Source organism: Lepidochelys kempii, chromosome 19 (genome assembly GCF_965140265.1).
Source record: "Lepidochelys kempii isolate rLepKem1 chromosome 19, rLepKem1.hap2, whole genome shotgun sequence".
NCBI lineage: Eukaryota > Metazoa > Chordata > Testudines > Cheloniidae > Lepidochelys > Lepidochelys kempii.
In genome coordinates, this window is record NC_133274.1 from 10,342,975 (window position 1) to 10,367,056 (window position 24,082).

General features: G+C 47.4%; 1 protein-coding gene across 1 annotated transcript; it reads left to right on the top strand.

The window, feature by feature from the left end:
• The first annotated feature begins 356 nt into the window (after positions 1-356).
• On the top strand, positions 357-16,547 carry NUDC (nuclear distribution C, dynein complex regulator). Its single transcript, XM_073317619.1, has 9 exons — positions 357-520; positions 4,082-4,159; positions 8,873-9,076; positions 9,656-9,742; positions 10,155-10,271; positions 10,763-10,957; positions 11,999-12,082; positions 13,108-13,226; positions 15,051-16,547. The coding sequence occupies exons 1-9, from the start codon at positions 422-424 to the stop codon at positions 15,100-15,102; spliced, it is 1,035 nt and encodes a 344-aa protein (XP_073173720.1). The 5' UTR covers positions 357-421; the 3' UTR covers positions 15,103-16,547.
• The last annotated feature ends 7,535 nt before the right edge of the window (positions 16,548-24,082 follow it).

The window sequence follows — 24,082 nt, forward strand, 5'->3', positions numbered from 1 at the left end:
TTGACCCCATCACAGGCATCTACCACCATGCCTCTCCCTTTGACCCTAATACAGGAGCCCCCCGGACACCCTGGGGCTCCCACCCCAGAACCAGGACCCTTTACGCCCCTCACGCCCCTATAACCCCTGACCTTTGACCCCTCCCCCTTAGGACTACGCGGCCCCTGCGCAGATTTTTCTGGAAGGCCCCGGACGTTGTCAGTAACCATAGAAACCAACGCCAAGCGCAGAACCTGTGTCGGGGCTCCCGCCTCTTCTCCGTGGATTGGCCGCGGCGACAGCCAATCAACTAGCAGATTGGGGGGATTTGGGCGCGAGGATTGGCTGACGGGCTCAGCGGCCGAGTGGTGGCGGGGTTTCCGGTTCCGGTGTGAGGCATCGGCGGTGGCAGCAGCAGCGGCGGCGGCGGCGGCAGCGGGCAATGATGGGGCCGAGCGCGGCGGATGCGGCGGAGCAGGAGGAGCGCTTCGACGGGATGCTGTTGGCCATGGCCCAGCAGCACCAGGGCGGCGTGCGGGAGGTAACGCCCGGATGGACGCGCTCGTCAGGCCGCCCCTCCCCCACCTTCGACTCCTCCCCCCTGAGCTCCGAACTCTGTTCCGGGGCCGCGTGAAAGGGGGGCGGGGGCGGGGCGAGCTGGGGTGCAGGGCTCACCCCACCCTGGTTGGGAGCCCCCTGGAGATGAGTCTGGAATAAAGCTGTGATACCCCCCAGCTCCTGTGCACGTGCTCTGGTGGCTGCATTAAGCCATGTGGTTCTCCTCTCCCCCCGCCCGCCATCTGATGTGCCCGTTATTTCCCCTCCTGCCTTCGTGCTTGGCGACTTTGGTAGGGAAACGGTGATTCTTAATAAAGAGGAAGGGGTCGGTATGGTGCTTGTGTCCTGGGTCTGCGGCTGGGGTAGTCGTTTCAGAGGCAGGCATGCTCCTGTTGGTCACCCAGAGGTTGCCATGTTGCTGTTTGCCAGCAGCCTCTACACACGTTGTTATTGCTTCCACTAGAGTCCCCAGGACTCAGGGTGCCTGGGGTAATGGCTGGAAGACATTGACTTGAATGTATTTCTCATTAATATGGTGCTATTGACATGTATGGGCTTTCAGAGACAGCCAAGAAGACAAAATCCACACCCATCTTACAATTTCAATAGACAAAATACAAGCAAAGGGATGTAATATAAAAGTAAGTTGAATGAGTAGCTATATTAGAGAGACAAGGTGGGTGAGGTAATCTTTCTTATTGGACCAACTTCTATTAGTGAGAGAAAAAAAGCTCTAGAGCCACACAGACTTCTTCTTCAGGTCTGGAAATCATCATCCCAGTTCAGTAAAATATATTAGCTCACCCACTTTGTGTCTCTAATATCCTGGGTCCAACACAGCTACATTACATATATTATATCTATAGGGCAGGTTACTTGTTTGTCAATCATGTCATTGAGTCCTACCCCTGGAGAGTGTGACCCTAAGAAAAACCATATTGAGTCAGACCTATGGTTTGTCTAGCACAGTATCCTATTTTTTAACAGTGACTGGTGTTAGGTACTTCAGCGTGAGTGAATAGAACAAGGCAATTTATCAAGTGATACATCCCGCCATCCAGTCCCAGCTTCTAGCGTCGCAACCCTGATACAAGCAAAATTGTTTAAACGTGAGCCATTTCTTTGGCCACAGAGATTTCTGTACTGACAGTCATCCCAAAATGTTATGATGACTGTTACATGGTGTTTCAAATGACCTAGGAAGATAAATAGGATGGTGAGGTTACCATGGGTTTCAGGATCAAGTCCCTGCCCACATCAGTCAGGGAAACCATAGTAGCAACAGCACTTCCTACTGACATAGTATAGCTTTTAGCTGAGGTGTGGGTAGGATTTAGTCTCAGTGAGCACTATTTTCCTTTCCTCTACCATCTCCCAGAAATTTTAAATTTCTTGCAGAAATTGCCATGCTGAAACATACCTATATAGTCTAGTCTTGTCAGATGTCTAGGGCCTACCAAATTAAAGGTCCATTTTGGTCAATTTCACATTCATAGGATTTTAAAAATTAGTAAATTAGTACTGCTACCCTTACTTCTGGGCAGCTGGAGAGCAGCAGCTGGTGGCTGGAAGCCTAGCTCTGAAGGCAGAGCCACCGCCAGCAGCAGCGCAGAAGTAAGGATGGTGTAGTATGGTATTGTCACCCTTACTTCTGCACTGCTGCCTGCAGAACTGGGCCCTCAGTCAGCAACTGCCACTCTCTGGCCACCCAGCTTTGAAGGCAGCAGCACAGAAGTAAGGGTGGATGGTATTGCCACCCTTACTTCTGCACTGCAGCTGGTGGGGCACTGCCTTCAGAGCTGGGCGCCCGCCTAACAGTCAGCGCCATCCATCTGCCCAGATCTGAAGGCAGTGCAGAAGGCTGACCAGTAGTGTGACACCCCCCCCCCCCAAATAACCTCCCCTACACCCCCCCCACTCCCTTTTGGATCAGGACCCCCAATTTGAGACACTCTGGTCTCCCCTGTGAAATGTATATAGTATAAGGTAAAAGCACACAAGACCAAGTTTCACAGCGGGTGGCCAGATTTCATGGCTGTGAATTTTGTATGGCCCTACAGATGTCCGATGGAAGCAATTCCTTTTTGCAGCCCATGCATCTGGACCATTATGAAATGCTATCCTTTAGCTGTGCCATATTAGAGCATCTATTTGTCTGCTTCTATTGAGTCCATGTATCCTTTCCTTGGACAGTAAGAACTTTTCTTGGTTTAGGGCCTGGAAATGAGAATACTTGCTCAAATAGTTCTCATTTACCAGACTGTTTAAAAAAAAAAATTGTTCAGTGATACTAATAAGATTAGGAAAAAGTGATAAGGGATTGTAACAACTATTTCAAGACCTACAGACTTTTCTTGCAGCTGTGCAACAGGTTGGCTTTATTAAACTAGTGCAGTAGGTATTAAGACCTTGTTTGCATTGTTGCCACTCGGTAAAAGATGTAAGGGTGGCAATTTTGCAACAGAAAAGCTTCAAACAGACTCCAGCGAGAAACTGCTGAGCTTGAATTAATATGCAAACTAGATACCATTAACTTGGGTTTGAATAGAGACTGGGAGTGGCTGGGTCATTACACATATTGAATCTATTTCCTTAAGTTAAGTATCTCACACCTTGTCAACTGTCTAAGTGGGCCATCCTATCTGTGTGTATATCTAACTGTATGTTCCATTCTATGCATCTGATAAAGTGAGCTGTAGCTCACGAAAGCTTATGCTCTAATAAATTTGTTAGTCTCTAAGGTGCCAAAAGTACTCCTGTTCTAGTTTGCATTGCTGGCCATTGTTAATTACAAAATTTTACAGATTAATTTTCTTTAGTGAAGTCTAGGATACTGATTCACATGTGCTTTACTACTTATAAGTATAGCTGCAGTTTATAATTCTTCATATTTAAGTAAGTGTGCTGTAGTCTCTCTCTCAAAAAAAATAAGATTTGATCACATAAGGTCTCCCATGGCTACTACAGCATTGCTCAGAGCTGAGGAATGACTTGGTGAGAGAGAGAGAACTACTGGGGTTTTTACATGAGCAAAGAGACCTAAGTTTGAGAGTTATTTTTAAAAAAAAATCCTCACACACCAGATAGTTTTAAGGTTATAATTCTAGAAGCCCCCACTGTAACTATAGTAGTCATGGTGCTTCTAAGGGAAGGTGACTTCAAAAGGAATTTATCAGTCCTTGCCCATTGTATAATCTCATAAAAATCTCTTGAAGGTAGAGAATCCAGAAGGCATATCTTTGCAGAATACGCTAATTGTTTCTGATAAATAGGTACAGGAGTTTGATGTCAAGATTTAAACAGATCTCCAAGTAGACTTGGCTGGGGATTACAGTACAGATCAAAAAAAAAAAAAAAAAACACACACACACAAACCTCTCCTTACTGAGGCGAGAAGTACTGATGGGAACTAGCATCTCTTGTTGATCTGGTGGCAGTTTGGTGTCCTGGCAGGCCAAGAGTAAAGTTATTTTGTTTGTTTTCTCTTGGGAAGTTGAAATCTTTATTTCAAGTCTTCTGAAACTACTTGTCTTTTGTCTTTCAGCTTGTGAACACGTTCTTCAGTTTCCTCAGACGTAAAACTGATTTCTTCATAGGAGGAGAAGAGGGAGTAGCAGAGAAGGTAACTCCCCTGATATTTTCATGATTGATTTCTTACATATATAGAGCATAGCTTGCTCTATCTGGAAACACTCATTTCTGTGGCAGACGGAGTTCTCCATATTCTCCAGTTACTGCTCTGCCTCCACATGCTCTCCTATTGCCATCAGATTCTTTTTACTGCTCTATGGGCCTGACTTTCTGTGAAACTGCTGAAACATACTAAGGAAACAAGGTAATAATAGACTGCCCCATCCACAGCTGAGCATGTTTGCTTGTGTGAGTGGCATCAGTGGTGAAAGGTTGTTGGTTTTTTTGGCCATGCTCTGGCCAAAGGCTTGTTTGGAAAGCAAGCCTGCCAGACATACTGATTTAACTGTGACAGACACCGCAGGATTGATAACCCCAGGTTACCTTGTTTGTTCATTTCAGAAAAAGCACAAAGTCCGTCTCACTGCATATGTAGTTACCACTTTGTCTCTGAGCTGCAGGATACGACAGTGTTGGTGTGAGGCTGGTGGTTGCTGTGTGGGTGTGGGAGACCTGGACCCTTCTGTTTCCAGCAGGCTGGCATTCCTGACCCTACTGCAGAGTACTACATTTCATATTTAATCTCACAACAGACTTAAGTGCTCAAATATGAAGTACCTAAACTTTCTGAATGCCTTCTGTAGTTAGCTACATAGCAGGAGTTCCAAACTTCTTCACGTTGTGGACTATGTCTTAGTAACATCTCATGGAAACATTAATTTCCATACAGATCACATCCCCTCCTACTGGCTATTGAATAACATCTGTGGCCGGCAACTACAGCCATTCTTGCATGGAAAAAAAAAAATCAGTATTGGGAAATTAATATATTTGTAGGTGCTTTAATGCAGTTTAACAAATTCTGTGCTCTACCACAGAGCTGTTAAGTGCTCTACCAACCACTGCTGATCTGAAGGCCAGAGTTTGGGAACCACTGCCATATGGTTTTGTCAATGCTGCATAATGTATACATGCTGCATAATCTATGAAATGGAAAAAGAAGCTTTAGGATGAAAATGATGCAAATGATTAACTCTTCTTCCTCCCCTCAGTCTGGGGAGAGACGAGTTAGAAATCTACAAGATCACAAAGAGATTGGCATATAGTTATAGAAAGAAAATGTGATTAGCACTCCTGATAGTTTCAGATGACTGACACCCCTCCCCATTTTTTTTTAAAAGAACCTTCCTGTGTTTGACTGAGGGTTTGTTTTTAAAATTATCATCCTCACTTTGGATTCATTCCTCAGTAAGGGCAAGTCTTTGACAAATCACTATACAGGCAGTGAACGATACCACATGCAAATACATATTTTGTACTTCTGGTCATGGCTATTCAAATGCTGAAGCAACTTTAAGGGTCTTCCAACATTTGAAACAGAGCCAATTTCACCGTCAGATGGTTGCAGAACACCCTGCCACTTGCTGCTGGGTATGCATCAGTGTCCTGATCTCAGCCCCTGACTCTCCTGAGATGTAGGTTAGGTGGACAGAAATAGCATGCTTCTCCCACCTTCGTTTGGGAAAGAACACTGAGCCTGTTTCACGCAGCTTTTTGGGATCATAGCTTGGAATTTGACTAGCTGTAGAGGCAGGAAAACCATAATGTTGAATCCTCTTTTGTGGAGGGAGAAAGATTCTGGAGAAAAATCTTTTCATAGGGCAGCTCCACCAAGCAGCACCCCCACAACAGGCTGTGGCCTGACAGGTTCTCCCAGCCTCAGTTTCTCCTTCTTATCCACACATGAAGAGAACATAGTCTGTCTTTGATACAAAGCTTGCCCTGGGCATAACTGGTACACACCATTGCAGTAATTCCCCAAAAACCTTGTAATAAACCCATTCTGCAGTTTCCACAGTAAACATATGAAAATACAGTGGTTCCCCCCCCCCCATTCCCCTCTTCAGGTTGAGCTCTGCCACATCACCGACCCAAGTCAATAACAGCACTCTGTTCCAAGTTCTTTTTACACCCATGTAGAGTCCCTCTCTCCAGGCCTTCCTGCCTGAGAGTGACCAGTCTTCTTGTAGCCCTTCACTCAGGTCTTTGCCATAAGAGCTCCCCCTCCTGCAGTGTTCCACTCCTCCGGGCCTCCCTTCCTGTAAGCCCTGCCCCTTGACAGGGGATCCACTTCCTGCATCAACCCTCTTTCTTCCAGGCTTGGCTTCCCCTCACCAAGCTGTATCGTCCCCTTTTTCCTAGGAGCCACTACCCAAGCCTTCCACTCATCTAGGATTCCCCACTTCAATCAGTTCTCACCAGCAGTTCTGTTCCAGTTCTTATATGGATTCAGCTCTCTTCCAAGCAACTCCTGCCACCTTTTCCTTGCTGCTCACTCTCGGGTTCAGGCACCATTCACCTGTTCTGACTCTCCCAATCTCCTGCCCTCAAGTGCCCAGATGCCCTCTCTTAAGCCTAATTTGGGGTCAACTGACCAGTTGCAGGTGCACTGGCCTCTTCCCTCTTAAAGGGCCAGTGTTACCCTGTGACACACCTGTCTCCTTTTCACTTCCCTTCCCCAAATGAATTAGAATGCTATTTTAGTAGTACCATCCTTTTGGCTTTTTGGAGACTCAATTCCACTTCTATGTATACAACAGAGGGAGTGTGTTTTGAATATCATATCAAAGAAGATACTACAGGCCAGTGTTCCCTCTAATTTTTTCCATCCATGTGTGGAATAAATTTGTAATGTGCACCAATATTGAGGTAATGTGCAGATCTGTGTCACCAGTAGAAACAAAAAGCCCCATAATTTTTTAATTACCATAGGGATAATTATGCATTTTAGAACTCACTACTCAAAGAATTAAATTTTAAGCATAAAAGAAATAAAATTATGAAATGCATAGACCAGTCCAGAAACTAAAATAATAGCACTTTGAAAGAATAAAATTACATAGAATATATGTGCACTGCAGGAAGTACCAAGAAGTACCAACAACAACACAAGTATGAGTGTGCGTGTGAGAGAGACACAGAGACAGTATGCATGCTCTGGCCGCTGGGGAAGTCAGGGACTGTGCGCTATCTCTTTAAGGCACTCACTCATCACAGCAGCTCTCCTGCTCCTGAGCCCTGTGTTCTCTTCCCCCCCCTGTGGAAATGGGATACATGGGCGGGGGGGGAGGCAGGGGAAGCAGGACACCCTGATATCGGCACCCCCTCTGTCCCCCCTCCACAGCAAGCAGGAGGGTCCCAGGAGCAGCTGTCCAGGGGTTCCAAGATAGAGGGCAGGAGCAATGTGACTGCAGAGCAGTGGGGGGAGGGCCACCTGAGCACATGCTGCCGTGGCTCTGCTAATCAAGTGCGTGATTCACTCCTGGGTGGTCCCTCAGCTTAGAGGGAACAGAGTACTGCACTCCTGCTGTGTACATAAAGATTTAATAATAATTGTATCTTTCTCCCCCTGTACTGGTTTGCAGTCAGTTGTATAATTAGCTGAGGTCCAGAATCTCTGAGCTGCTTTGGCCTAGTTCACCCTGATAAGTGCCGATCACATCCTTGGCACTTCTTCTGATTAAACTCATACCCTTTGATATAAGGAATCTCTTCTTCCCCTCCTCTTGATTCCCATCTGTGATGGTTACCAGGGGTACCCAGCATTGCTCCCACCTGCCCTGTATTACATTCTCCCCAGATGTTCTCTTTCCTGTCTGAAGAGCTTGTGTGTCTTCCATAGTAGAACTATGTTTTCACTACGTGCTGCCTTGCACAGTACCTCTGGCATTATCAACAGCTGGGTTATTTCTCTGGCTTCCTGCCTGTTTACTCAACTCTCCCTCCAAGCAGTGCAGCCATTTACGTCACAGACCTTGATATTCTGCCTTTCTTGGGTGCTCCTGGGGCAGGGTTATATGGTAACTTGGTCCCAAGCAATATAATTTGGTTTTCAAATTTTTAAAATCTCTCTCCCACAAACTATACCTTCTAGGTTTTTAAGTATTCATTGTTATTTCTTCCCCCCCGCCCCCTTCTGCCAACAATGCAAGGTGTTTACAAAAAATAGTATGAATGCAAGTTCTCCACCCTAAATAGCTTACCATCTAAATATTAAATTGGATAATTATCCATCTAGTGTATATGGGGATGCTTCAGATGGGAAAGGTCTTCAGTGTACTCCACCTGGAAAGCATCCGGATCCAGTTATTATACTCCTATAACTTCTTCCACGGGGGGAATCTCAAAGCATTGACAAACACTAGTTATCAGAGCCTCCTGGTCCTCTGTGAGTTAGGACAGTATTCTTCTCATTTTACAGATGAGTGAGGCACAGAGACTACATGAATAGTTTAAGGTGAGACTACAAATCCTTGGCACAGAGCTGAATATACAAACTAGGGTCCTGAATCCCCATTGCACTTTCACCTCTGCAAAGTAGCTGTTAAACACTGTCAAATCAAATGGTAGGATTTTACACTACACAAGGTACAGGGCAATGGAGAATCCAGCTCAAGGAGTACTTTTCTCCTATGGGCAGGGATTTGGAAAGTATTTTGAACTTTCCCAGATATTCTGTCAGACACCATCTCAAATCTGGGATGAAAAGAGAGGGAAATATCCCTAGGTCAGTGCTTTTGGGGAACGTGTCTGCTCTGCAGTAGACTTATAAGGGAGGTGAAGTCTCCCTTCAGCTGCTGCCACCCAGGTTCGGGAGTATGGTGAAGTCTTAAAACTCCTCCATCATTGGGCTTCTTTCTTTCAGTTAATCACAGAGACGTTCAACCACCACAACAAGCTGGCTCAGAAAGAGCGGAAGGAGAAAAAGGCCCGGCAAGAGGCAGAACGGCGTGAAAAGGCAGAGCGAGCTGCCAAACTCGTTAAAGAAAAGAAGCAGGAAGATAATGAGCCAAGGATCAAGGAGCTTACAGAGGAAGAGGCGGAAAGGTTGCAACAGGAAATTGACCAGGTGAGAGCTCAGTATGGTGCACGTGTGCACACACACATCTGCCTTTTAAAAGGAGACTGTCTGGGGCTAGAGCCAGCCTTCTTTGTTGGCTTGTGTGCAACCCAATCAGTAGTGACTGGTATAATTCAGTTAGAAGCTTTGTGCTTGTACAAATATCCAGAATACCAGGCTGGAGCAGCTGTTGCATTTCCAAGTTAATCTAAGCCTGTCCAATCTTTCTTTTCCTTGGTTCTCTTACAGGTTACTTTGCCCCAGTGCCCTCAGCAAGTGCTGTTATTGCAACAGAGCGCTCTGGCACGGTCTCTGAGTAACTCTCTGTGCAGTTACACTGGGGAAGGGAGCAGAGGAGGGCTGACACCATGCCAGACTGCCTCTCGGAGAGTGGGGCTTTCCTGTTATGTGGTGCAGTAGAGCTGGAAACCCCCCCAAGTTTCCTGTAGTTCTGAGTCATGCGCAGGTCTGCAGCTTTATCTATAGAAGGAAATGGGGCCACCTAGTGCTGTATTAGTACATTTCACTTGTCAGAGTTTCACAGATATCAGATAATCAGTCTGGGGGTTTGGGGTTTTTTTAAAACAGAAAAAAGAGCAAAAACAAGATGAGCCCAAAGATGTCTCAGTGAAACCCTGTGAGAATCAAACGGAATCTCCAGAGCCCAGCAAACAGGTAATGTGTTCCCAGAGACTTCCTCAGTTCTGGGGAGGAGGAAGTGTGCATCTGAACAACATTGAGGTGGCCTCTCGGTATGTGGAGGAGTATGCCATTTGAACAGAGTGGAGCGTCCTCTTTCTGTGAGAGCGTGCGCTGGAGGTCTTCAGTGCTTCTGCCATCTCTACTCCCTGCCCATTTGGCGAGTGCAAAAGATTCTCAAAGACATTTCCTAATGTATTAAAAATCTGATGCTTTAAAAGGAAATCTCTGCCCTCTAATTCCAGGCTGGATCTATGTGGAGTGCCTTGGGCATCAAAAAACATAATTAACTGGAAAATCCCATATGAATTTAAAGAGCCATTCTTACTAGTGAAATGTATATGCAGGCTTGAAGACCTCTTTACTGATGCTTAAATTGTCTGTTTAGGAGACTGATGATGAAGAAGAAGAAGATGAGAAGGATAAAGGAAAACTTAAACCAAACTCTGGGAATGGGGCTGACCTTCCAAACTATAGGTGGACACAGACCCTTTCTGAATTGGATGTAAGTGCTGCCTTTGATTGGGGATGTGAGGAACTCTAGCCTTGAAACTTGAGGGCAGGCACTGCTATGAACTGTGGAGCCGTTGATGAGCAACAAGGTCAGCTAGCTCAATGATATGCTTTGTATTCTGGTTGTCCAAGAAGATAATAGTAACAGTGTTCAGCTGTAGCACACCCATAGAGGGAGAGAGCTTAGTAGACAAGATGCTTTGAGGCCTTTTTGTCATTCTGCCTCAATCTTGACCTTGTTGAAGTGAGACAGCACTCATAGTTTGCTCATCCTGTGCAACCCACTTGAGACCTGTCGGGCATCATCTTGCCAAATGTCTGCTTCAGCCCCCACAGAATCCATATATTTAATGCACAAAGAGCATGTCCTACTCTAGCATATACCGTGTAGCTCAGATGAACTCAAGGTAGAAAGTCTTGGAGCAGTAACACAAGGGGAAGTGAGAGATCTCTCTGATCCCTCTTTCTCTCTTTCCTGTCCAGCTGGCCATCCCATTCAAGGTGAGCTTTCGGCTGAAGGGGAAGGATGTGGTGGTGGACGTTCAGAGACGGCACCTGAAAGTGGGGCTGAAGGGTCACCCCCCAGTGATTGAAGGAGATCTATACAATGAAGTGAAGGTGGAGGAAAGCTCCTGGCTGATTGAGGATGGTAAAATAGTCACCGTGCACCTGGAGAAGGTAAGAACATAAATGCCATACTGGGTCAGACCAGTGATCCATACACACGGTATTTTGACATCTCAATCTCGGACAGTTCTTCAGGGCATGTCTACACTTAAAATGGTGCAGCAGTGGATACTCCATCTCCCCTAGAGGAGGTAGCTAAATCAACAGGAGAATTCTCCCATCGATCTAGCACTGTCTACACTCGGGTTTGGTTAGTTTAATCGTGTTGCTCAGGGGTGTGGATTTTTTTACTGTGACATAGTTATACTGATCTAATTTCCTAGTGTAGACCAGGCCTCAGTTTTGTCACCTAAAAAGAATGGCTCAGGTCTGGAAATTTTTCTCACATCCTGTACAAGGTACAGCAGGATGAATCAGTGATAGCATTCAGGCTCATGTCTGTTATACATCTCCTAGAGCCAGGAACCTTGAGAGTTAAGATTGTACTTCCACTCCTGTTCTTTGGTACAGTATTGCTTGAGCCTATATACTGCTCCACTTAGGAACATCAGTGTATTGAGGACTAGAGTCTGACCAGATCTTCAGCTGTAACTTTTAATTGGTCCTGGATTGGTCATTCACTCTTTGAGAATGGAGTCCGCTTTTCTTTAAAGTTGGGTGGATTATTGGAGCAAAGTTCTGGTCTGTCTTTCACCTGTGGTATGTGAACATCTGGGCACAGTTGGTGTGTCATGTGCTGGCAGGTTTCAGTGTGGCAGTGTTACTTTTATGTCATTTCAGTTGCAGTTGATTAATAATAGGAACATGGGTTTGCCCTTTCTGGACGCTGTCTCCTTGCAGATTGTTGCTAGCGTTGGTAATTCCTGCCATTTGGGATTAAACTGAGGTGATTGAGAGTGGGAAAGCCACCTTATACCCAGGCTTTATCTTCTGGCGGTCATTGTCATTTAAGGGCTACATGAGCTGGGTTTGATTCCAGTAACTCTGTTTCTTTGTAACAAAAAAGTAACCCACCTAAATATCCAGATGAGCATTTTCAGAGAATCTGCTGTTTTGTGAAGTGTTCTTTACTGCCTCCTCTCCTCTTTTTAGATCAACAAGATGGAATGGTGGAGCAAGCTAGTCTCCACGGACCCAGAAATCAACACCAAGAAAATTAACCCAGAGAACTCAAAGGTAATATCTGCTTGTCACCCCATTAGCCATAGTGAACAGGGGCTGTGTACGGTGATCAACTTGTGATCAAGATTTTCTTAAACCTTTTGGCCTCTACCATGTATTCAATCTGCAAGCAAAGTAAATGGGGCCAAAGGACACAGAATCCAAAGGGGATGAAGACTTGGGAGAAATGTTGACCTATGAAACTATAAGAAGTGTGGCACACAACTTGTCTCAGTGCCCCATGAGAGACCTGGTCTGAATTAGAAGTGGGACTGTAGAATTTCTTGTGTCCTGGGAAAATAAGGTGTAAACTTGCCACTGCCCATGGTGACAATGTTGCATTAGTCTGAGAACAAACCTCTGCTCTGTGTAAGGAAAACCCCTTCCCCTGACTTCAAATACCATGAGTTCAGTATCAGGGGGTAGCCGTGTTAGTCTGTATCCACAAAAACAACAAGGAGTCTGGTGGCACCTTAAAGACTAACTGATTTATTTGAGCATAAGCTTTCGTGGGTAAAAACCCCACTTCTGAAGAAGGTGCCACCAGACTCCTTGTTGTTTTCATGAGTTCAGTGTTACTCCAGAAAAGTTTGCTCCTATAGAATCCAGTGAGTGTTCACCTGGAGTGGTGTAGGGAGCATGTTAAAAGGAACATGAGGAGACATGTTGCCTCCTCATGGAACAGTTTTTGGATCAGAGTATGACTAACTGAATATTTGTGAGAGACTTTGTGAGTGTATTCCCTGACTGGGGTTATGGATGGCATAACTAGAAAGAGATGATCTAGCAAGTTAAATAATTCAAAAGCATGAGCTGGTATTGGCTACTTCAAAGCTACCCTGCAAACTGAATCCTGCACTCACTGCAATAAGGTTTTGATGTTGGATTTACAGGTCAGTTTATAAGTAGGTCTGTAGTTTGCATACTATAGTGGATTGAAATTTTACTGTCTTAATTCACTGTAAGCAGAGGTTCTGTATGTAGGCCATGGGGCCTGTGGTTTATTCCTCCATCTATAACAGAATCTCTTTGGGTTTTAGTTGTCAGACCTGGACAGTGAAACTCGCAGCATGGTGGAGAAAATGATGTATGATCAACGTCAGAAATCCATGGGGCTCCCCACATCTGATGAACAGAAGAAGCAGGATATACTGAAAAAGTGCGTACAGAGAATTCATCCATGGGTACTTTCTTCCCCACCTCCCTTGAGCAATTTTGTGTGTCAGCCATATGTCATGGAGTAATGGGAGGAGGGAGAATGACTGATGGCGTGTGAGACAAGTTTGGCCTTGGAACCTGTCTGCATTCACGTGCAGAATTCAGTTGCAATGTTTTAGACATTGACCCTCCGTGAAATGTGCTGTGTTGCACAGCTCTGCTCTAGGGCTAGCTTCAAGTGCAGGGAGTAAGACACAGCAGGTGGTGTCTTGGCTGGAGGTATTGTCTCTATGGAGCCAGTGAGATCACATAAAAGCTCATTAATCTCCCTCAACCTAGTAGCCCAGATAATCTTTCCTCCCCCACACATCCTATATTAGACAGTTGTCTCCAAGCCAATAGCACGTTTATATCTTTATAGCCCTGTTTGGCGTAACTGCACCTTGGAGTTCCTGTGAGTAACTTTCCTGACAAGGCTATATGGGGTCAGTGCCCACATCTGCTGGTGATGAGACGAAGGGTAACTGTAGGTTGTGCAGCTTCCCCTTGTAAATGCAAAACTGCATCTTTTCCCTGGGGTGAAACAAGGATTAATCTAGCAGGACAGTTTTTCTGCAGACTTTACTGGCAGTACTATCTGATGTAGTTTTTTGATCAGCACCATAGGGGCTCGTTCAAGCTAAAGGTCCATGAGGGTTATGTGCTGTGTGCCTCTAGTGAGATGACTTCTTGTTCCAAAACGTACATCAGACCCGAAACTGAGATGGTCTCCTCTCACCAAGAATCTGGGTTTGCCCTTGCTTCCCTGAGCAGTGTAGACAGGATCTCTTGTACACGAGACCACTTGTTGAATGTTCTCCATGAGCTTAGTCTCAGTGTTCTTTGACTGGTGGAGAATGGGCATGAAGTTTAGACTGTCCGGCCCATAGTGGGCTTTGGTGATGTCCAGCTACATTCCTGCTCTCTGGCAACAAAGTCCTCTCTGCTGACATGCCGCTGCAACAGCACTTCTCCACCGTCATGCAGAATGGGAATGTGGTTGCATATAGCCCTCTGCCTAGCCAGCGGTTGCATAGTGCTGAACTACATCGATGGGTCGCCTCCTTGTACCATATTGTTCACATTGCATGATGCAGTATTTCCAAACCTGCTTGCAGTGGCAGACGGAGCATGAAGCTAATCAAAGCTGCTGGAAGAGCTGTACATTTGGGCAGGGTTTGGCCTAACTTTACTGGAGCTGGGTTTCTGTGCTATCCTTCTCTTGCTACTATTCTCACTACCTCAGTAGCGGAGACATCCCTAACATCCCCAGTAATATGTATGACTAAGTAATATGTCTAAGGTTCGATCAGAATCCCCTCACCCCCATTATCAACATCGCAGCTGCTACGTGTCTGGCCTGAAGGTAATAGTTCCCAAGGGTGTGTCCCATTAATAACCGTTGCTTGTTTACACCTGTTGGCCTTGATGACTGGGTAATGTTACTGATATTACTAACGGGAGCAGGAAGGAGTGAGGTGGTGTCCAGGGTTCCTTGCACGGGAAGCTCTGCAAATCAACATGGCTAATGTGAGACCTGCAGGCCTGGGGAAGGGGAGGGCAGCAGCCATCATGATAGAAAGTGACAGTAGAGGGGGCATTGCTATCCTCTTCCTATGTGGAAGCAGCGATTAATGCCTCCCCACTATACAGGGGCTGTTGTGAGGATAGATTGAACAGTGCCTAGGAAATATCAAACACACCAGAGAGCATGACGTTGCAAAGTAACATTATGTAGCATGCAGCCTACCTAGCTCATTCACTTGTGCACCTTTCTTTCTTACAGGTTCATGGAGCAGCATCCAGAAATGGACTTTTCAAAGGCTAAATTCAACTGAGCCCCTTTTTCCCCCCCCACCCCCTTGAGACATACCATGGAATGGGGCAGGATGTGCATGGGTCGGGGGGAGGGAAGGGTCATCTCCTGACCTTGGGCAAGTAAACACTCCTGTCGTCCCCAAGTGAACTTGCCACGGAAGCAGCTTCATGACTGGCATCCTCGCTGTTGTCAGTCCAGCACAATGCAAGGCCCTTGTATCAGTTTGCAGCAGCAGCGCCTGCCAGACCCGTAGCCAGCTGGCTCACATTTATATAGATCCCGAGGACCTTGCTTGGCAGAGAGGAGGAAGTAAAGCAAAAAAGGCTAGGCAAGTCAGGCTAAAGCAATGTTTGGACATCTCGTGGGACTGTCACTTGCCTCTTGGGACCCACTAACCCCAGTCCTTGGTTAAGAACCAGTCTAGTTGTGACAGGAGGGCAGCTGATGCAGCTGTCCTCCCAGCTCCTGCTTTGAAACTGGGCAGTTGGAGCCTTGATGGGCAAAATTCCATCTTCTCCCCCCCCCCCCCCACATATGTACCTGCTCCAAAGCAAGCTGCACCTGTAAAACTTTTACAGGACACAGCACCCTGGCTAAGCCCCTTCTCTCCCCCCCCCCCGTGTTTATCAGTGGAACAGCTGTGGCGTTTGGGGTCTTAGTCCTACCTTCAGTAATACAGCACTGCTCACAGTGAGTAAGTCCCTTAACTCTTCCTGCATGACTGCTCTGCTCTCGTGTAGGAACAGTTGGCTTATTCTGTAACGCTTTCCTAGCCTTCATCTGTTTGCCGTGGGGGAGCTCCTCAATAAGGCCTGCTTCACCCTTGGTCTTTGGAGTAGAGGCTAATGTGCCAATTAAACACCATTTTATCTACAACAGAGAAGGATTTTTTACTCCTCCCAGTCCACACTGGTACAAATCCATTTCAGTTATCAGAGGACATTGCGCCACTAGTCACCACACTGCTGCTCAAATTAGTGGGGAAGGGACTTTATGGCCTTTCTAGCTTGGGGGAAGCCCTAGAGCTGAATTGTGCCTGGGGAGTGAGGAGGGTTCAGTGGCTGATCTGCCCACTGCATGGGATTGGCTTAGTGCTGTTGTTGAGCTTGGTGAAAGTGGGACAAGCGGCTCACTACAGAGTTGAGGGGAGAGGTCACTAAAGTGACAGAGGGGTGTGCTGAAATTCTGCTGTCCTGTGAAGGAGGAGCACTTAAGCCCTCTTGCCTTTGCAAAGGGAGGGGGTGGATGGTAGGCAGGAGGAAGCCCTCTGGAAGCTTGATCTCTCCACCTATGTCAAGTTAGTGTTTTCCAAGAGGCCTCCTCTCTTTCACCTGTTGATTGGCCAGCAAGTGTCCCCTACATTCTCTCCTCTCTGGGGTGCTGCTGACTTGAGTAACTTGTTTTCTGCATGTTCATATCATTGTTAAAGCTGCACTTGTAAAATAAAGGAAATAGGGTGATGTGCATGTGTAATTGTGTGGTAAGTAGGGTGGGGATTGATAATGGGGCAGCACCTGGTCTGAAAGCAGTAGAAGGTGGAAATGGAGAACACTAAGGGCTGGACTGATGAGGGGTTTTAGGCCAGGGAGTCTCAAACTCTGCCTGGACCAACTGTGAGCTGCAGTGCCCTGTCTGAAACATTTGAAAGCAATAATGAGGTGGGGTCTGCAGGAAGAAGAGGCTGGTGCATTGCTGATCTGGGACTTTTAACACTCAGCTTGCCTAAGGCCGGGCACCACCTCTGACTTCCACTTCCTGAAGCACACAGCTCGGCCTGTGACTGAGCCTGGGCCCAGCTTGTACACTTTAGTCCGGGCTGGCCAACGGCCCTATTCTTTGGCCTACCCTCTGCCTATAGCAGCCCTGGTGCTCGATCTGAAGTAGCTGCCCGCCTGCCTGATCAGTGCTGCGCCTGTGAAAAAGGCTTGGTGCATAACATGCCATGGTGGCTTTTTTTCACCACACACATTGCTGTGCAGGAACTAGGCCTGAGCCCTGGTGTGGTTATGGAGCGAGAGCAGCAGGTCTTTATTTCTCACATCAGCTGCCTCTGTATCAGATGGAGTGGAAAAGCTGCCTTTTGGTATCACTGGAGGGGCTAGTCAAACTGCCAGAATGGGTAGTTGGGCAAAGGGGTAAAGTCCCCTCTGCCCATGTGCCTGGGCTGTTTGTTTTCGGTTTATAGCAGCAGGACACGGCAGCTTGTTTGCGCTCAGCTGAGCCAAGGCCAGTCTGTTCTGTCTCAGCTTTTGTACATTTTGGCCCCAGATGTCAGTACTGCCTGCACAATCCCCTACAGCAGCAGCCTTGTAACAGAGCATGGAGCTGGGCACCTGCCCTGACAACTGCCACTCTGAGGTGCAGGGGTGCTTCCTTACACTCTCTGCCTGAGCTTCCACCCCCGCTGGACAGGCTATGCTGTCACTTCACCACCAGTTCTCGTCGTTTCTGCCCTCACTGAAGTCAAGTGTGCAGACATAAGAAAAAAGTATTTCAGGGTCTTACATTAAAACTGACTGGGCCAGCCACTAACGTGACATATGTAAGCATTATTTCTCTCTCCTGTGCAGGCTGAGCAGCTATATTAAGTTCCTGGAATGTACGGTTTATATATGCCAACTTTTCTGTCCAGTTCTGGTGTATAGCAGGCCAAAAAATCAGGTCAGCATATCTGCGGCATGTGTGTTGAGAGCCTACCGTGATGCTGAACTGCAGAGCTCAGAGAGGGGTAGAGAGAAAGTCACTGAGGGCAGGTGCCTGTCGGGTTCTGTCCGTCCCTTGAGGTGGGAGAACAGCAGGAGCAGTGGGAAAGTTCAGGCTAACCTCCATGCTTGCACTAGGCTTAGCTTCCAGCCTCGGGCCCCTCCTAACGAGTCAAGTTTCAGCAGCTGCAGTGGCAGAGACTGATCAGAGGCCAGACCTGCCTGTAGCACCGCCCTCCTCGAACCATGTCCTCAGTTCACCAGCCCCACTTCATCCCTGGCTGGCAGGGGTTGGTGTGGGAGAAATAGAGTTCGGTCACCCTGTTTTGTGGAGGGAAGTAGGGTCAGATCAAAGGTGAGGAGGAAGATAGATGAGCAAACTGCACCTCTTGCTTCAGATCGTGCAAACCCCACGTGGGGGCAGGGTTCAGTCTGCAGCAAGCAGGGCTCTCGCATCCATAGGCAGCCCTAAGAATAGTTATTGCTAACCCAGCAATGGAAATAAGCAGATCAAAGGTAGCAAAAGTCATTGGGATGCAGCTGTCTCTAGAACTGACGTGAGAAACCTTTTGACAAGCACCTCTACTAATTTTTTTTTTTTTAAATACAGAGCCTCCCCCTTGCTTTGACTGAGACAATGCCTGACGCTGAGCTTAGCTGCTGTTCTTGTTCACTTCATGGCTGTTAGGGGGACAAAACCGATCTTATACAGCACATGATGGTGATTAACTTCAGCCATACCCTTAAGATATTAAATCTCACTTTTCTAGTCCAATCTGGCACCAGACTTCCCATTTTAGGTGCCAGCCACCCAGGATTTGAGAGAGAATCTGCTACAGTAGCACCCCTATCACGTTAGCAGGTAGCTGCTGTTGATTCATGTGTGCAGGGAAATCTACCCCCCCTGAGAATGACCCTGCTCAAGTTATGGGAATAGACTGCAGCAGCTAACATCCGAGGTTGTGTTTGTGAATCAAAGCTTGGCTTTAGGCCTAAGCCCCTGGACTTCAACCCTTCCAGCCAGTGGAATGGAAGGTGTTTCTCCCTGCTGACCTTGTCCTGTGCCACTGCTGAGGTGTCATTGACTCCTGCCAGGGAAAGGTCAGTAAAAACAACACCCCCAACTGAATGGGTCATGCTGGAGTGAAATAAACCAAAGCAGGGAAAGGGGGTTTCTGGTTCCAAGCAGCTGTGAAGGTGGATCCACAATTGCAGATGTGAAGCAGTCTAGTTACACGCATTGTAGACACTTCCTGGGACCAGGAGTCATACTTCACATGATGTAAGTAGGCTCCCAAAAGCCCTGATACATCAGCTGAAAAACTTTTCCAGAGCTAAATTGCCAGCAATCCCTGGTAATGGTGAAAGCTTTAGACCTCCACCAGTACCGTGGTGAGCTGGAGCCAGTTCGCACGAACCGGTGGTTAAATTTAGAAGCAGTTTTAGAACCGGTTGTCAGGGTTCCCTGAGCTCCCAGCCGGGGAGGTTTCCCCCAGCTCGCAGAGCCTCAGCACGCCAGCGCTCCGGACCACTCCCGGGCAGCTCTGCAGCACCTGCCGCTTTGAGTGGCATGATAAGGGGGCCGGGCCGGGGCTGGGAGGAGAGGTTGGATAAGGAGCAGGGGTTCTGTGGGGGGGCAGCGGTCAGGGAACAGGGTGGGGTTGGGTAGGCAGTCGCTGGCCCAGAAAGTCCCAGCCAGGATGGGGCTCAGCTGGGGCAGCCCCCCAGGCCAAGGGGGCCCCGACTCGCTGTGCTAGGGAGGCTGCACGGGGTAGGGCTATAGAAGGGGGCTGTTGGAGACAGGGCTGGCTCTAGGCAGCAGCAAAACAAGCAGGTGCTTGGGGTGGCACATTTCTAGGGGTGGCATTCCAGTGCCGTGCTGCCCCTGGAAATGTGCCCCAGCTCACCTCTGCTCCGCCTCCTCTCCTGAGCGCACCGCCACCGCTCCCGCTTCTCCAAACAGCTGTTTGGCGTGGCAAGCCTGGGAGGGAGGGAGAAGCCAAGCTGCGGCTCAGTTGTGGGAGGCGGCAGTGGTGGAGTGGAGGAGAGCTGGGGTGGGGAGCGGTTCCTCTACCCCCCCCCCCTTACTTCCTGTGCTCCCCCGCGACCCTCGCTCTCTTCCACTCTGCCTCTCCCACGCCTGGGAGGGACGGGGGAGAAGCGGAGCAGCGGGGTGGTGGGGGGAGCAGGTGAAGCGGAGGTGAGCTAGGGCGGGGGGTTGCAGGGGGAAGCCGTAGAAAGCAATGGTGGGGGAGGAAATGTGGCACGCCTGGGGGAGGAGGCGGGGCCAGGGATTTGGGGAAGGGGTGGAACAGGAGGTGGTGGGACTCCTGCACCACCAGCAGGCACCTGGGATGGAGAACGGGCCTAGGGAGGCAGGACAGAGGTACATCCCTTAAATCAGAACTTTTTATAGGGAAGCGGTTGTTAAGATTTTGGCAGCTTATCCACTGCTTTTAACTGCTTTGCTACAAAAGCAGTCAATCATGCGGGTCAGTGCTGCCACCCCTTGGCAAAGAAAGGAGAATTCAGCACACAAGTACATTAATACTAGTCACCATTCCCAAGCAGGTTTAACTTGAAAGGTGGTTTTCAAGATAGGGGCAATGTCCCCAGGCTCACTGCCCTGCTGTGGACACTCAAACTGCATGCAGGAAGCACAACAAAATCAATCATCCTGTGACAGGAGCTGGAGGTGCGGAAGGCAAGCATGCCGCCACGCAATAGAACTCTACAGGGAGCAGACAGGGGAGCTAGCTCTGCATTGTGCATAGGAGACAGACAAGAGCAGGAACAACAGAAGCAGCCCAACACCCACGAAAGATCTACTCTCTACTCGAGCCTTTGGGTTCAACAATGGTTCCTTAGGTCAGCAATTTATCATGCACCTCTTTGGCTTTGTCTACACTGCAGCTGGGAGCAAGGCTCCCAGCCCTGGTAGAGACACTTACTAGCAGGGCTCGAGCTAGCATCCTAACAGTTGTCATGTATACAGTGGGGCTCTGGCTCTCAAGCCCACTTGACTTCCTAAGCTTCAGAGCCTGAACTCCAGCCCAAGCTGCAACATCCAGGCTAGCTCAGGCCCTGCTTGAATCTGGCTGCCTGGGCTCGGAGGCTCACTCTCAGCTGCAGTGTAGACATATCCTCAGGGGGCCTCAGCTCTTCCCTTCCCACATATTTAGGCAAAGCCCTGAAGACTCTTTGTAGAGGTGTTTCCAGGCTGAAATACAATTCTCTCCCCCTCCCACTTTCCTTTTTCTAACACCAGCCCCTGTGTAGCTTTTTAAGCTACATGTTTAAACAGTACGAGAAGCAAACCAGGCTGTGGTACTATTTTACAAACAAACTATTCAGTAGCAAAGCCTTGCAGGAGAAAGAACAAGTACTAGGCATTTAAAATCACTGCTTTTTAGTTTGAACAGAGGCTGCAGCTCTCACTTTAAGGGAGGAAGCTAATAAGGACTGGGCTGGGAAAGGATCAAGGTAGAACAGTCCATTTTCCAACATCACTTTTTGACCACATGGAAAGAAGCCATTCAGTCATTTTCAAGAGGTGGGTAGGTGAGAGGAACATGGTGTTTATTTGCTTTTCTTTGCATGCTCCAAACAGTAATTAAAAAAAACACAGACCAGAGTTAGGGTTGCTAACCCTCCAGAATTGTCCCAGAGTCTCTAGGAATTAAAGATGTCATGTGATGAAACCTCCAGGAATACAATCAAAATTGCCAAACCTAACCAGAGTCTGTTCATTCACAGGAAGATCAATCGCTTTTTGCTAACTTTAACAAAATAAAACTGAATCACTGCCAAGGGGTTTGAAAGCAGGGGTCTGTGTATATAGAGTTGATTTTTGCACAAGGATGTTCTAGATTCATAAGTATGCAGAGAAACACAGCCAGGATGAAGGTGCTACCATGGGCTTGCGCCCACCCACTTCCCGGGTTTTCCAATAGGACCATGGTTGCTCAGGTCAATGACCTGCATGGTCCTGGATTTCTGCTAAGGGGCATAGTCATGTGACAGATCATAAAATCTCTGAAGAGCACCATTAGGTGGTTTTCCAATGGTGATTAAGACACATGCTCAGTAGAGACTTGCTATTTATTTCACTGAAAATCTTAACCAAAAAAATCAAAGATGTCAACAGTGAAATAAAGATGCTGACTCAAGTTCCCAAAAGGAAGTAAATTCACAGGTGGTTTCCCAATGTACCTCAGTCCTGCTCCTGCTGATTTTAGCTGCATGTTCATCATGAAGACTGCTTCGGGTTAAATCCACAGATATTTATGTAACTAACAGGTGTGAGACAATGAGATAATACTGACACTTAGATTCATCATGAATCAGACTCTCTTTTAAGGTAACACCCATAAGTTGAAGGTTTTGTGAGCTCTCAACTGAGCAGTGGGAGGGGGGAAATCCTCTCTCACAGGTGTTCATTTAGACATTGGAGGTAAATGTATGTTAAAACCAGTCTACCTAAAAATCCCTGTCCTCCTGTGTTGCTCAGCTTTTGGTCTCTTTTAGTGTTATGGCACTAGTTCCCTAGTCACCATATTCTTCCCAAAAGATCACTTGCCCCATTCAGTACCATGCCCAATACTGAAACTCAGCGTGGATCCAGATACAGCAACTAAGGTTAGGTCTACACTGACAACTGAATGACAAAACTTTTGTCTTTTAGAGGTGTTAAAAAAAAACACAACAACCCTAAAAGACAAAAGTTCTGCCTCGACAAGCGTCAGCGTGAACTGCGTGTTGTCAGCAGGAGAGCTGCCGGCAAATGCCGCTCATTGGGGGTGGAAGTTTTTTGTCAGCAGAAAAGGCGACAAACAGCAGCTATGCTAAAAGCTGTGTAGTGTAGACACAGGCTAAGAAACTGCTGGACTGACAAACATGACAACTCTTCCAGTAGCAAAAAGATGTTGCAAATTCATTCAACACCCAGGCATGAATGGGGAGAACACAGCAGTCAAGAAACAAAGTGACACCCAGGCTCGGGAGTGAGAATTTAAAGCACTTTCACTGCTATTCTACAAGGAACCAAGAAGTGAGATGGATGCATTGTCAGATCTTTATTTTAAGCAGTCTAAGGTGGCAGAAGACATCCTAGTTACTCCCTAGAAATATTCTGAGAACAGCAATTAATGAGGGTTTGGAACCAAGGGCCAGCTCGGTATGATTACATGGCTCTTTGGGGGCCGGGACATGTCTCACCATGTGTGTACAAAGTGGGTAACTTGATGGGCTCCCAATTGTGGGTGAGGCCTCTAGTCACGGCTGCAGTACAAATAAGTAATAACTTGAGTCACAGCTTTTAGGATGGCCTGGTGTGTCAAAAATATGCCTGATCACTAGTACAAAACAACAGAGCAATTCTGTGGTCATCAGCCGTTCCCCACCACTAATTCAAAATAAGCTAACCCCAAACAGGAAGCTGGCCAAACAGAAGGGAAACCTACTTGGGTCCCATAAAGCAGCTGGAAAAGAGTAAGTGGCGCATCCTAGAGTGGCTTTTTGTGAGGGGGCTGCCCTGTGATTAGCTGGCTGCAAGCTGTCGGGCCCTCTTCCAAAGCTGCTTCGAAACAGACTGGGATAGTGGAGAAGACATTCTGTGGCCAGAGCCCAGTTGCAGGACCCGGATGAGACAGCTATTCAGAAAGCTGGCTGAAAGGCAGCTTAAGTTACTGCCACTTAAGTGGAGCTGGCCGTATTAGTTCTATATACCTGTTGCCCTGGTTCACCAATAAAACAGCTCTGTTCACAAGCAAAGGTTCTTCCCTGGCAGATCCCTTCCAGCCAACACCCACTGCCAGCCTAGAGCAAGGATTTTTTCCTCCCTTCATATTTTTTAAATGAAAATAAAGAACATTAAAAAGGAAGGCTGTCTCCCTGCAGGGGTCTGACTGGATATTTAGTGCTGGTGGAAGATGGCAGCTTGACAGGTCTACAGTCCGATGTCCTCTACTTAGCCCAATGGGTAAATGCAGTCCAAACGTCTTTCCCTGGACCTCCACATGGAGGGTCTATCTGCAGAGCAAGTGGGGAGTTTGGTCTCAATCTTTTGCCTCTATAGACAGAGAACCGTAGCTCCCAAATGGAACAGGGGTTGTGCTGGGAATCACTGGCTTGACACCAACCAGCTTGTTTCACACCAGCCACGCAACAGTGGGGAGTTTTCAATCATTACTGCCTGCAGCACCATTCAAATGGCAACTTAGATGTAGAAAGCTCCAGATTTCACATCAGACTGAAAGGCTCCTAGCAACCCCTGACCTAACAAGGGGGATTTAAATC

Bases quoted from the DNA above. Each gene is read 5' to 3' on its own strand.
- NUDC (XM_073317619.1), top strand. From the start codon at position 422: ATGATGGGGCCGAGCGCGGCGGATGCGGCGGAGCAGGAGGAGCGCTTC. The intron at 10,958-11,998 runs GTAAGAACATAA...TCCTCTTTTTAG, and splicing joins TCACCGTGCACCTGGAGAAG to ATCAACAAGATGGAATGGTG. The intron at 12,083-13,107 runs GTAATATCTGCT...TTTGGGTTTTAG, and splicing joins TTAACCCAGAGAACTCAAAG to TTGTCAGACCTGGACAGTGA.